At 39.7% G+C, this 15206-nt stretch overlaps 1 protein-coding gene across 6 annotated transcripts in view; it reads left to right on the forward strand.

Moving 5' to 3' along the window:
• The window catches only part of HERC2 (HECT and RLD domain containing E3 ubiquitin protein ligase 2), a 132425-nt gene that overhangs the window by 113710 nt on the left and 3509 nt on the right, over window positions 1–15206 (forward strand). For all 6 annotated transcript variants that reach the window (XM_069970846.1, XM_069970840.1, XM_069970844.1 and 3 more), the window contains 10 exons: window positions 521–660; window positions 2628–2815; window positions 3850–4047; window positions 4488–4571; window positions 5020–5161; window positions 5755–5949; window positions 6647–6759; window positions 6977–7167; window positions 11129–11234; window positions 14123–14335. In XM_069970846.1, the coding sequence (XP_069826947.1) occupies window positions 521–660; window positions 2628–2815; window positions 3850–4047; window positions 4488–4571; window positions 5020–5161; window positions 5755–5949; window positions 6647–6759; window positions 6977–7167; window positions 11129–11234; window positions 14123–14335 (1570 nt within the window). The remainder of the gene's footprint in view (window positions 1–520; window positions 661–2627; window positions 2816–3849; window positions 4048–4487; window positions 4572–5019; window positions 5162–5754; window positions 5950–6646; window positions 6760–6976; window positions 7168–11128; window positions 11235–14122; window positions 14336–15206) is intronic.

Below are 15206 nucleotides of genomic sequence, written 5' to 3' on the forward strand. Positions count from 1 at the left end.
AGACAAGAGTGGTGCTGTCTCTGGAAGAAAGTGTGAATGTTTTTCTAAAGCTGGATAACACCTTTAAAGGGGTTTTCCAGTCTTAATTCAGATAATCGATAATAATTCGGTTAAAATGCAGTTAACAATTAACGACCGAACGAGAAATCATTGATAGCTTTATAAGACGTTCGCATTGAATAAGACGTCGTTCGGTCGTTCGCAGTAGATACGAACGCAATAGCGAAGAAAAAACAATCAAAAATACAATCATAAGAAACGATTATCGTTCCATGGAAATGAGTGAACGTTTTCAGGTCTTTTGCAATAGCGGTCGTTTGAGATCGTTAATCGTTAACGATTATGCGAACGATAATCGTCCGGTGGAATAGGGCCTTTAGGCTTCAGCTGCTAAAGACCTCATGCAGTATCAAGGACGGCAAATTTCTCCATTACAATACAGTCTGTTGTACTAGTCTCTGAAATGGATGGTGAGAAGCAAAAGAGACGAAATGTATTTTCACCTGTGAATTCTATTTAGGGGGAAAGGTGACTATCATCGCTTGGGTCATGGATCAGATGATCATGTGCGGAGACCACGACAAGTCCAGGGACTTCAGGGGAAGAAAGTTATTGCCATTGCCACAGGGTCACTGCATTGTGTCTGTTGCACAGAGGATGGTAAGCTCTATTTTTTTTTTTTCTTTTCTTTCATGCATGATTTCTTGTTTTCCATCCTGCTTGCCGGGGATGGGGAGGAGGGAGATGTTTTCAGAATAAAATTAGTTTGTCTTTGATACTAGACTTTATAGCCAATCTCACAGTGGAAATAGCCAGCATTTATTTCTTGTTCCCTGAGGATACTGCAGGTTTATTGGTTCCTGAGTTTTCTAATATTTTGTCAAGGTTTCTGTCTCCGTATAATCTCTGCGCTGCGGCTTGTAATCGGGCAAGAAGATCTAATCTGCGTAGTTTGTTTACTCCTGTTGCTGCTTCAATTTAAATTTACAGCCTGTGTATTTATCCTTATTCAGTGCAGGTCCATTGAGATTTCTTTTTTAAACTTGCTAGTTAATTTCATCTGTATGGATCATCTAGATGTATTTTATTTCCGGAAGTAGCAGCTACATATTAAAGAATGTCTGTCTGGTGCAGAAGAGGGTCAGCTTTATATATACATAACTACATGTAAATATACTGCCCTGGCTCACTGCTCTCCGTGTATTGCTGCAGGAGACAGGCTCCATAGAGTTACTATATAATCCATCTCCTGCAAGGAGACTGGGAGCGGAGCGCTCAGCCCAGCACTACTTCTGGCTGCTTCTTGTGAACAGGGAGGTCTGCACATGCAGACATGTGAAAAGTTAAGACATTAATACTTTTTAACTACTTTAGTAACCATCTATTCTCCCAGTTGAAGGAGAGGGCACAGTGAACAGCATGGCACAGAAATGGTGCTCTTGGTCCTAGGTGTGATGAGACAAATTGTAAATCAGGGGACATTAACATGTATGGTATACATGTATTGGGCATGATCGATATTCTTAACTCAACACTTGTTACCCATGATTTTAGAGAGAGCTGTGTCTGATAGAACCTTTAAAAGGCACAAGTTTGTTTTTATATATATATATATATATATATAATATGTATATGTATATGTATATGTGTGTGTGTAATATATTTATTATGTACTCATGTGATTGGTGAGAAAGGGCAGTGCTGCATAAATGAATAATGATAACTATATTGTAACTGGTGTGGTCTACATTATACCAAGTGGACTAGCAGTCTGTCAGATCACGAGGGTCACATCTCCATATCTCCATTGTATATGACTGGGTTGCTCAGCCTCCTGTCTTACACAGACATCCTTCAGTGTCCACCTGCTCCCTTTAAGATGTGAGTTATTATCTTAGGCAATTATTATCTTAGGCAATCACTTACTGCAAATAAGGTCATCTTGACTCATGGCCCAAATGCCCTTTCTTTTCTGCTTTAATAAATGTTGTTTTTATGGTATGACTAATACACACCCATGGCTAAATTCTTTACAACTTGGGCCTGTTCCTAGAAATCACTGGAATATATTCAGATACCTACTTGATTTGCCTGACAACCATATGTGACACAGTTGTCACAGCTGTGTACCAGGCAACAAGTAAGCATGGTCAATAGGGCATTTATCCAGCAGTGACATCCATCATAGCTAATAACTGTTAAAACTTTCACTACAAAATCCCATCTCTTCAGTTCAGCTGCAGGTAACGTGAACCATTGACAATCATTTACAATTTTTTTTTCCCCAACACAAAGATCATGTGTTTCATGCTGCATTTCTATCACAATAGCATCGTCATAGTTGTTCATTTTTTGGACAATTTTTTTTTTCCTTTTCTTCCCATTATGTAGAACCTGTTGTCATGTGTAGGAATCTAATGATTGATAGTAGAAAAGTTCTGTCCCTAGGCCTTGAGCGTGGATACTTGGCCAGCATCCTTTGGTAGTAATATTTGGAGTTTGATACTCAAGAACACTTGTATAAATTGTCTAATAGAGACAAGAACAAGCACAAAACTTCTAATTTCCCATCTATTTCTATTTGGTTTTTATACCTCCTCGATAAATGTAAATGTTTGTTATTTTAGGTGAAGTCTATACTTGGGGGGATAATGATGAAGGACAACTTGGAGATGGCACCACGAACGCTATTCAACGACCCCGTCTTGTAGCAGCTCTTCAGGGTAAAAAGATAAACAGAGTTGCCTGTGGCTCTGCTCACACGTTGGCTTGGTCGACAAGTAAGCCTGCTAATGCTGGCAAGCTCCCCACACAGGTAATCTTCCCCGGACATAATCATATTACATATAACATTCGGTATTTAATTAGCTGGGGCTGCTGAACTTTGATAAAGCTGTAAGGTTGTCTGGAAAACATGGATACAGCCAATGACTATATCCATGTTTTCCACATAGCCTTAGGGCTTTATCCAACTTCAGCAGCCACCGCTAATCAAATGCCGAAAGTTCGGATCGACTCGAGCATGCTCGAAGATGAAAATTGTAAATATGGCTAGAATTCCTGAAATTTAATTTTCTAACCAAGGTTTTATCAAACAGACTGTATCCCAGAACATTTTTATTCTTGTACATCTGAGGTTGTGCTTTTTGAAGGGTAGAGGGATTCAATGATCACTTTCTCTTATAACAACATACCTCTGTTTTATTATAAGCCTGTGAGATTTATAACATATTTGTCATTAACGTAATTTTCCAAAAATGACCCTATACCCCAGGAAACAGCTTTAGTCATGCTCACTAGGTGCTCTACTGTTCGCTGCCTGTTAGGGAAATGCCATATCTTGTAACAGAGCAGGAAGTGGCTGGGGTTACTAAGTGTTATGCACTGAAGAGAGGGAGATAACCTAGACTGTGTGCCTGCAGTCTGTGAGCCCCCAGAGAATTCTTACTGTCCCTGAAAGGTATATCACAGCTTTCCTTTCATTTCAGCAGAAGCAGCAGTTCAGTCCTTGGCTCTGATTATGTCTTCTGAATTGGAGAGAGAATGAGAAATAGCTGTGCACAATGGAGGGGGCTCAATAAAAGCTGTGAATTGACTTGTCTCCACTCTGAAGGGTTAATCTAACAAAACCATGCAGGGTTTTGAAAAAAATTGTTTAAATTGAAAGGTATACATTGTAAACTTAAGCTTGAAAGGTATACATTGTAAACTTAAGCTATGTGTACTTTTGCAAAATCTGTGCTACAACAGTGACCTTAGTTCTGGCTGGTAGCACATGCACAGTTATACATATAAATACACATATTTTCATACTTATAAATATAAAATGTATACCATTTACTTTTACAGGTGCCAATGGAATATAACCACCTTCAAGAGATAGCGATTATAGGTTTAAGGAATAGACTGCTATTACTTCACCATATCTCTGAGCTCTTTTGTCCATGCATCCCAATGTTTGATTTGGAGGGAAGGCTGGATGAGACTGGTCAAGGTCCCTCAGTTGGCTTTGATACCCTGCGCGGAATTCTTATCTCTCAAGGAAAGGTAAGAGTCTGAACTGCTTTTAAATTGTTACATTATTACCAAAGATTACATATTTATAAAACCGAGACCTGGAAGGGATCTTCTACTTTTTTTTTTTTTTTTTTTGCTTTAAAGTCTTGCAGAGGCAGCTCTATACCTGCAATAGTTATGGTGTCTGTTCTGGCCGCAATATGTTTTGTTATTTCATGGCTTGCTCGTTCGTTTACACGCTGGTTTGCTGTGGTAGTTCTTTTGCAGCATGATGCCTAACAAGCATTTTGTTCAGTGATATTCTGCTGAAGCATAAAAATCACACAGCAGCGATAATGAACTGTAAACTGAATGAAGACAACTGCTAACATGCTATATTCCTGCTCACATGGCCTGGAAATGATATCAATGTGTGAAATGTGTACTGCTAGCACTTGCTTTGCTAGACTGACTTGTAATGGTCTTTGCAGGAGGCTGCATTCCGCAAAGTTGTCCAAGCAACTATGGTGCGGGATCGCCAACATGGCCCAGTGGTTGAATTGAACAGAATACAGGTATGTTGGGTAGTCTGGGGCAGTCAAAATTGTTTTACGAATAAAATTTCAAAACTGTTATGGCATTTGTAACGCTGAGCAACTTTCTTTACCAAAAGGCAACAAATAGAATACAGTAGAATCGGTCTCCAGTCATTGCTTACAATTTAACGTGGTAAACTGGTTTGACTCTTAATACAGCTAGTTGTGAGCACTGTAATGTAGTTCCATATAAAACACCAATTATATTCCTTATGGCTAGTTTGCAATATACGTACAGTAGACGTTATGCCTGTGTATGTAGCCATCTTTTATAGTCATAAACAGACTTTTGTGTGTATGTGTGTGTGTGTGTATACAGTATGTATATAAATGTGTGTATGTGTATATATATATATATATATATATAATATAATAATGTGTGTGTGTGTGTGTATATATATAATTTTTTTAAATACATTTTTCGTAGGTTAAACGTTCAAGAAGTAAAGGAGGTTTGGCAGGTCCAGATGGTACCAAATCTGTCTTTGGCCAGATGTGTGCAAAAATGACTTCATTCAGTCCTGATAGCCTTCTGTTACCTCATCGCGTCTGGAAGGTCAAATTTGTTGGTATGGGCTTTTATACATTTTAGATGAATGGTAACACTCCATATTAGTCTGGTTTATTATAGAGTATAAACAGGTTAAATCAGTTAATTTTAGCTTTGACAAAATGTAAAGTGTGAACTGGACTTTGAACAAAAAGGCACAATGTTATGAAAACTTTTGCACTAGAGTAATGCAAATGCCTTTTCAGTGTGCATATTGCCACCAAAAGTTCTGGTGCCATAAAGTGCCAAAGATTTTTTTTTTTTTTTAAAGAAGTAAATTACAAGTCTCCCAGTACTTATCAGCTGGTGTATGTCCTGAATGAAGTGGTGTATTCTTACCAGTCACAGTGCTCTCTGCTGCCACTTCTGTCCAGGTCAGGAACTGTCAAGAGCAGCAGCAAATCCCCATAGAAAACATATCTTGCTCTCCAGACTGGAAATAATACCACTTCCTGCAGGACACACAGCAGCTGATAAGTACTGGAAGACTTGAGATTTTTTTAAATAAAAGTTTACATTTCAAATCTTTGGCACTTTCTTGATTTGAATTATTTTTTTTTTTTTTGCTGAACTACCCCTTTAGCATAATAACCCATTGTTTTGACAAATTAGGGGAGTCTGTGGATGACTGTGGAGGTGGCTACAGTGAATCCATTGCAGAAATGTGTGAAGAGCTTCAAAATGGACTGACTCCATTACTTATTGTCACTCCAAATGGAAGAGATGAATCTGGGGCAAACAGGGACTGCTTCCTACTGAATCCAGCTGCTAAGACCACCCTTCACATGAACATGTTCAGATTTCTCGGTAAGTTTGAGGAGTGGAATTTTTGATGAATAGCGACCATTTATAACAGTGAGAGTAAAAAGTCTTTTATACTGATCGTATGTATGGATTTTTGGGACTTTAGTCCTAAAATAGGTTTTGATGCCCTGTTTTGAGCCAAACAGCATGTGTGAGAAACCCCCCCAAAGCCAGAAGTGTATCCTGCACTCCTGCATTTTCTGCATATGTCTGCTTGGTGCAGTCTTCCAAAAGAATTAAGAATTTAGTGCAGTGTACTGTATCAATTGTAGACAAAACTCAAAATTGAACTTATTCCAGGTCTGCAGTGTATGCTTCTACCGTATATTAACAAATGCTTCGTATTTGCAGCAAGAAACCATTTGTGCCATTGCCAGCCGGTGTGTAGAATGCTGCATTGCAGCCAGTTAGGGAAAGCTGGATGTTTAGAGGTGTATTTTAAGAACTAAAAAGTACCAGTAAAAGGGATTAAAGAAATCTATAGTAGTATTAAGCCCATTGTTAAATATACCCTAGAGCTTGTTTATGAGCCGCAGTATAGAAAGAAATATATCTGTTGGCCATAGCAATCTGTCAGGTCTCTTTGCTCCCTCTCAGATGTGCTGTAGAAAAATGAAAGCTCTATTCAGAATAATAGCCTGGGTTGGGTAATAACAAGTGACTCACAAACTATTAAATGATTTCTGTTCTCTTTCTCTAGGTGTACTTCTTGGAATTGCAATTCGAACTGGGAGCCCTCTAAGTCTTAATCTGGCCGAACCTGTGTGGAAGCAGCTGGCAGGCATGAATCTGACAATTGCTGACCTTAGTGAGGTAAATGTGGATTTAACCGCCTAATAAATGCTCATATTAGCAGAAGAGAAGCTGTCACAGTAGCCAAATGCCTCTATTTATGGTCCTAATGTGTCCATACTTAGGATACACCTTATAATTCAAGATCATCCATGACAGGCCTGGTCCTGACAGGGTAAATGGACTCTGAAAAGATGTACTTTAAAATGCAAATATTAAATACAATCATACGTTTCAGGTGGATAAAGACTTTATTCCTGGGCTTATGTATATTCGCGACAACGAGGCAACATCAGAAGAATTTGAAGCAATGATTCTTCCTTTTACTGTGCCCAGTGCCAGTGGTCAAGACATCCAGCTGAGCTCCAAGCACACACACATAACCCTTGACAATCGAGCAGAGTATGTAAGACTTGCCATCGGCTACAGGTGCGTGTATATAGCGTGGTACATCTTCCTGCCTCTGCATTATGTCATTCTTTTCCTTGGTTTCGGCTCATCTTGGCTAAAGTTGACTTTGGTAACTGATATTAGTTTGTCAAATGTAACTATAAAAGCTGTGAGAGCATGTTGTGAGTTGTAGTTACAGCTACTGTCCATAGCTTTTAGGGTGTAGATAATTTTTAGCATTGACCACAGTTGGACTTTTATTATCACAACTGAAAAAACTCCTCTCAGCAATAGCCAAATGAGAGTTTTAAGCTGGCAGACATACTCATCAAATCAAACTCGTACTCAACAATTTCTAGTGATCAATTTTATTTCTTGCAAAAAAATTGTAGGGACTTGAATTTGTACTATGTAGAAACGGGTAAATAGATCTGATAATATTATTCAACACTGTAACACTATTAACACTGCACATTGGTCCAACAGCTTAGAAAAACACATGCAAGTATTATGTAGTCCTGCAGGGGGCAGTGTTTATTGAAAATATGTCTGATCTGACTGCAGATTTTATATAAGTAAATGTCTAGAAAAAAATGTCCGGGGAAGGAATGTATAAAAAGTTAAGTCCAGTGTTAATTTTGTGAAATATAATAATTGTACTTTATCTGTTTAAGGAAAGAAAACGATAAAAACTGCTTACACTTTATCCATGATATATACACTTGTGAATCTTAATTTAGTTATGCATGAGTATTAACTGTTGCCATACAGCCCTCTATATTATGCATCTGGGCACTGAGGGGGTGAGCGATGTTTCTGAATATTTATATGCCTGTCTACTTCATTCTGTACCAGCTGGATGGAAAAGACAAGGATAGAGTTCTGCAGGAAGATTACTTTTAGGTGGGCGGCAGTGGGGATCCATGCTGGATATCCACGGTTTTCCATCTAAAGTGTAATTGTCATTTGAAATCTTGCTTTATGTTAACAAAATATTCAGTTTTATTCTGTTCTTCATTGTATTCAGTTACCTGTATCTGGCCCCTTCTGTGGAAAGGTCCACATTCAGATGCTACCCCCTACCCATTTCTTATTCATGCAGTGCTGTGTAAACTTGCATTTTCTCACAGAATGGACCAGATTACAATAATTGAATACATTGAAGAATATTTTAAAGTTACAGATAAATTCTAAATATGTAATGAAATCTGAAAGAAAAATGACAGCATAAGGCAATATTCCCACGACATACTAAAGATTGAAAAGAACGACCGTTGTTGTTAATGTTAATGAACATTTATTTCTGGCCGTTGATTAACAACTGCTTTTTTTTTTTTTATCTTTAGTCCATCAGGGGGACATAGCCTAAAAGGTTGTTGTCAAATAAATTAACTTTTGACATGTCCTTATACACGTTAAAAGTTAAACATTACACCAGGGCTCACTCCAAGACCCACTGCAATGACTAGATATAGCTGGGCGAAGTTCACAGCACCTGCACTTCACTCTGCGGGACGAATTTGCTCTGTAATAATAGTGATGAGAATCTGTTAGATTTAATTGAAGGGAGGGAAGCTTATCTCTTTATCGGTATTTTAGCTCTGGGATGGACAAATGTAATGGAATAACTGTGCTGAATAAAAAAAAAATTATCTAGCTATCACTGAGTGACAAGTCAGGGGCAAGAAATATATACTTCATTCAAAGCCAGAACATGAAAAAATATACAGTGGTGCATTTGATTACCAGCATAATCCGTTTTGGGACCATGCTTGTAATCCAAATAGACTCTTAAACCAAAACAAATTTTCCCATAAGAAATCATTGAAATGTAGACAATTGGTTCCACACCCCAAAAATCATTTTTTATTCTTAATAACATGTAAAACTAATGAAACAAAATTTAGAAACAGCTGAATGTCGTATTATGAGTTACTGTACAGTATAGCAAACATCATGTGGAGTATAATGTATAGTAACTGCATAAACTTGAAAAAAACAGCAGCAGTTTGTAGATGCAGAATGGAGCCGCAGATCCCCATAATGCAGTAGGGTAGTACAACAGGCTAGAATAGAGAAGCAGGGCTGCTGTCAGAGGTCTGTGTGGTCACATGACAGCAATGGGGAAGGGGGGGTGTTCAGCATGGACCAATCAGGAAGTGAGAATCACAGAGCTGTGCAGGAGGACAGTGACAGAAACTTTTTCTTTACAACAGTGTGGGTGGCTAAGTGTAAGTGCAGGCACATTATAGCAGCAGTGTGTATAGCTGAGTGTGAGTGCAGGCACATTATAGCAGGAATGGAAAGGATGGGAAACACAAGAGCTGACAGACTGCAGGGAGCATGGAGGAATGAGCTTGGGTATATGTGGGAACATAAATTCAGCACTCTTTGTCCAGGGAGAGCGGGGTTACAGCTATGGAGAGATTACCTCCACAGTCCTGTCCCCTGATGTAAGCCCCAGCCTGAAGTGGATCTGCTATGATTTGGAAGGTGAGAAAGACTTCCTGGATCAGAGTACAGGGCTGTAGACCACCCTGTGCAGACCATGCCCCTCGCCCGTTCCCCTCCCACCCAGTACAGGGAGCTCTTAAACCAAAGCAATGCTCTTAAATCAATCGGTGTTTAGTGTAAAATACAGTACAGAACAAATGTGTAACTTATGAATAAAAGCAAATCTTTGTCTAACCATGATTCTATTTAGTAATAATAGGCTGGAAATGCTTTGCTAGATAGACATTTTCTAAAAAATCTACAAATGCTTTACCCTAGCTTGTGAAAATAAGGGAATAGGCCCTTCTCATAAGATGTAGCCCTGGGATTTCTTGATCTGAAAGAGAAGACTTTCTTTATATAACTACATGAGCTCTGTTCAGCATTTTGCAATGCAAGCAATGGGATTTAAGAATATGATTCATGTCTTTCCAGTTTAGGATTGTGACGGCTCCTTATGTAAACCAGAATACCAGTCACATAGACTTGAAAGAGAGCTCCTGCCCTTAGCTTGTGAGAATCAAAAGCTTTTGTAAAGATAAAAGTTGAGTTGATTTTAATCACACCACTGTAGGTAGACATATTTCTCGAGTTCTCTTCCCCAGCTTCATGACATTTTCCGTATTCAGATTCATGAAGTATAGAAGAAAGCTTCACCTTTTCTTTGGATTATAGTTGAACTATAGATGACTTACATTGCACATATGATTTTAGGTGCACCCCCAGCCTCACACGAGACATTGACCGTGCTGCTGAAGCAATCGATCCAGTAACTGTAACTACGACTTTAGTCGTCTTAGCTCAGCTTTTTGCTTGCTTGTATGGCTATGTATGGGGACATCCCAAAACTCTCACCTGATAGAGAGACAAGAGACTGGATCGTGCTGAATTTCATATATCCGGTTTATTTTGTTCACAAGCACCTGTCTGGCAGCTGCCTACTTCCCTCTATTCCTAACTCATGAAGACGAGCCGAGCGAGGGATAGGTGTCATACAAATAAGTGTTTGACAAGATAGACATACACATAATATAGCTGATGGCCAGTCAGCTACTTATTGATAAGGTCTCTTCTCATTTCCTGTGGCAGTCAGGGATGGCGAGGAAACAATTCCTATCTTTAACACTGTAAAAGATGTGTCCCTGGACAATGTTATGTCTCGTCTTTGGTTAAAATACACATGATGGTCAAATAAGCATCAGACTTCGGTTCCTGTTCTTCTATAAAGAGTTTCATCACTGGCTTCTAATCTAGTGAACACTCTCCTGCAGAACAGGGGTGTAGGTGTGTGTGTGTGGGGGGGGGGTGTATTCTTCACAGCTTTATAGAGATATTGCCAAATCAATGATAATGGATTGCCAATAAGAAAATTCCTTTATCTCTAGTGCTCCACCTTGGAGCCCTAATAAACATAAGCTTGTTTTGTTGATAAGCAAGTAATGCTTTAACCCAGATTCTAAATGTATCTTATAGGAAAGTTAACAGTTGCCATTATGTCCTTTTGCAGGTTACATGAGTTTGATGAGCAAGTTGCTGCAGTGCGTGAGGGGATGGCACGCGTGGTCCCAGTGCCCCTTCTCTCTCTTTTTACTGGTTATGAGCTTGAAACAATGGTATGTTGCTCTATTATATATGTCTTTTCATATGTGTGGTTTTTTTTTAATACTGCTTGTGCATTTCTCAGTAAAAGGCTATGTGCATCTGAAATCAGCATTGAATGTAGCAGACTGTCTGTCTCATCTTCCGGTCCAGTTGCCATACCGGTGCCTTTCCCATTCCAGTAACAAGGGCTGTGGAGTCGGAGCTAGTTTTGGCTGGAGTCGGAAAAAATGTTAGAACAATTTAGAATTGAGTTTTGATATGAGTTTTGCTCGTCAATACATATTATGAGCAACATTCTAATAGGACACTGTCCCTATTAGATAAGGGTGGTCAGGGACTATATCAGTAATGGGACACTGGCCCTATTGGATAAGAGTGGTCAGGGACTATATCAGTAATAGGACACTGTCCCTATTAGATAAGGGGGGTCAGGGAAAAGTTGTCAGTCACTATTTGGCAGTTTGTTTCTGAGCTTGAAGAGTCCATTGTGTGGGTGGAGATCTGTGCTGGTCTCTTCCTGGATGCTGGATGACTGTATATGAGCAGTAGTGTAATATGGAGATATCATGTGTAATGTAGAGGAGGAGAAGACATAAGTAGTGTAGCAGTAACCTCTGTCCTCGTTGTGCTGTTTTTCTTCAGTGTTCTATGGCTGCAGCAGGCTGTGTGCTATGGCTGCAGCAGGCTGCGTGTGTGTATGTGCGCTATGGCTGCAGCAGGCTGTGTGTGTGTGGGTATGTGTGCTAGGACTGCAGCAGGCTGTGGGTATGTGCGCTATGGCTGTAGCAGGCTGTGTGTACGCGCGCTATGGCTGCAGCAGGCTCTGTGTGTGTGTGTGCGCGTGCTATGGCTGCAGCAGGCTGTGTGAGTGTGTGCTATGGCTGCAGCAGGTTTTGTGTGTGTGTGTGTGTGTGTGTGTGCTATGGCGTGCCCCCACACCCACAGTGACCCCTCTATATCCCTATGTGTGACCCCCTCTGTATCACTATGGCTGACCTCTATATTACAGGTATCTGGCATTGTTAGCAGTGTTTCTGTGTGTATGGTAAATATTTAGTTAGAAACTAAAAGATCACCTGCTCCTTCTAGTCTAGTTTTGAGTAGTTCAGGACATGGAGGCTGGAGACTGGCTGCATCCACTGCACACACAGGAGAAGCTGCTTTTTATCTTTCCTCATTCCCTCAGAAGTCGCCCCAGGAGGACATGTAGGACATTAGGGAGAAGCTGCTGAGCCAGTGTGATAAATAACTCCCCTGGTATATGACTGCCCATTTATGAAGGAGCAGGAGTTGGAGTCGATCCTAATAAAATTCAGGAGTCTGAGTCTGAGCTGCGGCTTGCCGACTCCACAGCCCTGCCAGTAACTAAAGTGCTTGTCCATTCAGCTTAGAGTACAATTTAATTTCTCACCCACAAAACTCCACAGTGCTGCACCTTCATCATCTCTGTCTGCCACCCTCCTCTGGCTCTATAATTTGCCAGGGATCTAACATCCTCCTCAATCCAAACGTTTCAGTTTTATCTCTAAGACTTGGCTTGTGCTGCACCAATTCTCATGAATGATTCTGTCTGGGGTATTATATTTTGAACACCCACAGCTTTAAAGGAAATGTGACATCAGAAAAATGGCCTATTGTTTAAATCAAGTTTTTATATTAAAATAAGAAAAAATAATTTATGTTATGAAATCTTTGCAATTTTCATTCTTATCCCTAGACTTAAAATTAAGATGAGACGTCCTGTCCTTAAAGGGGTTAGTCAGCGCTACAAAAACATGTCCACTTTCCCCTACTGTTGTCTCCAGTTTGGGTGGGGTTTTGAAACTCAGTTCCATTGAAGTAAATGGAGCTTAATTGCAAACTGCACCTGAACTGGAGACAACAGTAGGGGGAAAAGTGGCCATGTTTTTGTAGCGCTGGATAACCCCTTTAAATAAGTAGGGGGCTGTTTTTAAAGTGCTCTAGGCTTGCCGTAAAGTATGTCGTTAAAAATTAAAGTGTAACTTTCCCTTTAGGTGACTTTTTAGGATTAGCTGTCCTTGTATGTACATGAGGAGCAGGACTATATCTGGTCAATCTGTCATTAATATATGGCGTTTCACCTCTAGTTATCACCCTGCAAACGCCATCCATTCCAATGTAATCCATCTATTGACCATTTACTGTGGTCTGTATTTTATTCCTTCCCAGCTGCCTTTGTTTAGTCATGTGCTCACTACCACTGAGGTCAGTGATTGGTTACAGTGTGCCCTAGGGGCGTCATCTGAAGGCATATCATGTAAGAATGTATACCAAAGCAACAGACAGGACCAAAGCGGTGGTGTAGGACTGAGTTTTCTTCTCAGTAACTTTGATAACCCCTCTATGTACTTTTGTTGTCACCTTTTACTTACTTTGCAAGCAGATTTGATTCTTCTACTAGAAATGTGTTAGAGAATTGTAGATAATGTGTTTAACTAATATCATGGTCTGAGTACTCGTAGAAGCCATAGTCTTTATTTCAATCAGTAAGAGGTCTAATTGATTTGGCTGGATGTAACACATTTGATGTTAGATATTCTTTTCCGTATATTGCTTCCTTTTTAGTCATTTGGAGGTTTCTGCCTCCATCAGAAATCCAATTAATTGAGACTTGTCCCTATGGAGTGTGATATGAGTATTTTCTTTAATGTCATAGAGCTTTAGTGCTCCAAATCTCCCATCTTCCCAAGTTAATTTAGTTAGACTTCATGAACTGTATCTCTCTAAAATATTAGTGGGGGTTGATTAAAAAGAATTGGGCAAATAAATGTGTTGTATCTCAGTGAAGATTTAGCGTCTCCATGTAATACCTCTATGATTTGCCTATGTAGATTGACAGAAGACTAATTGCTCTATATTGCCTCTTATTTGTTTCTAGGTCTGTGGCAGCCCTGATATTCCTCTCCATCTTTTGAAATCTGTTGCCACGTATAAAGGGATCGAACCCACAGCTTCTCTGATTCAGTGGTTTTGGGATGTAATGGAATCATTCTCCAACACAGAACGTTCATTGTTTCTCAGATTTGTGTGGGGAAGGACCAGACTTCCTCGAACAATAGCAGACTTTAGAGGCCGAGACTTTGTCATTCAGGTAAACTAATTTCCTTGTGTAAACTTTGATATCTGTGGCTGCTTTATTGAAGCATGGTTTAATGCGTTTCACCTCTTTAAGATGAAAAATAAGGCATTAATTCAGTGATAAATCACACGTGGGGTGCCATGTATATCATTTTGCTGCTGCCAGCCCTCCTATTACACCAAGCGACAGCTGTCTAGATTGTTGATTTTTTTTTAACATGTTGAGAGACAACGAATAGCTGACACAGTGCATGTTGGCTGATCATTGTCTTCTATTACACAAGACTATTTTTGTCCGTAACGGACGATAATCACTTTGGTGCAGCTGGGAGCTATATCTCTGGACAGAGCCCACAACAAGTAGGTTTGTTTTTTATTTGGAGTTGCACAATAAAATTTACATGAACAAGAATCCACACAGTGTGTATGGTACAAAGTCAGCATGGGAGGTAAAGCATACTTGAAATCCTCGTCCATTTACATAAGTCCAGGATAATCATGAAAACCGCATTAAAAGGGTTATCCAGCGCTACAAAAACATGGCCACTTTTCCCCCTCTCTTGTCTCCAGATTGGGGGGGGTTTCCAACTCAGTTCCATTGAAGTAAATGGAGCTTAATTGCAAACCACACCTGACCTGGAGACAAGAAAGGGGGAAAAGTGGCCATGTTTTTGTAGTGCTGGATAACCCCTTTAAACTACATGGTAACCAGTGGAGTAACATATGTCAAATACATGAGGAGTGAGGTGTTTCTCCGTTCATAAAGGAGTTGTATTATGAATTTGTAGGTACATCAGATTCTGAAATAAGTGTCCCAGACTCTTCCAAATTTTGCAGGGCAACCTCCTGTTTTGTTTAAAAACCAAACTTTTGTAGGATACTAC

Source organism: Dendropsophus ebraccatus, chromosome 5 (genome assembly GCF_027789765.1).
Source record: "Dendropsophus ebraccatus isolate aDenEbr1 chromosome 5, aDenEbr1.pat, whole genome shotgun sequence".
Lineage (NCBI taxonomy): Eukaryota > Metazoa > Chordata > Amphibia > Anura > Hylidae > Dendropsophus > Dendropsophus ebraccatus.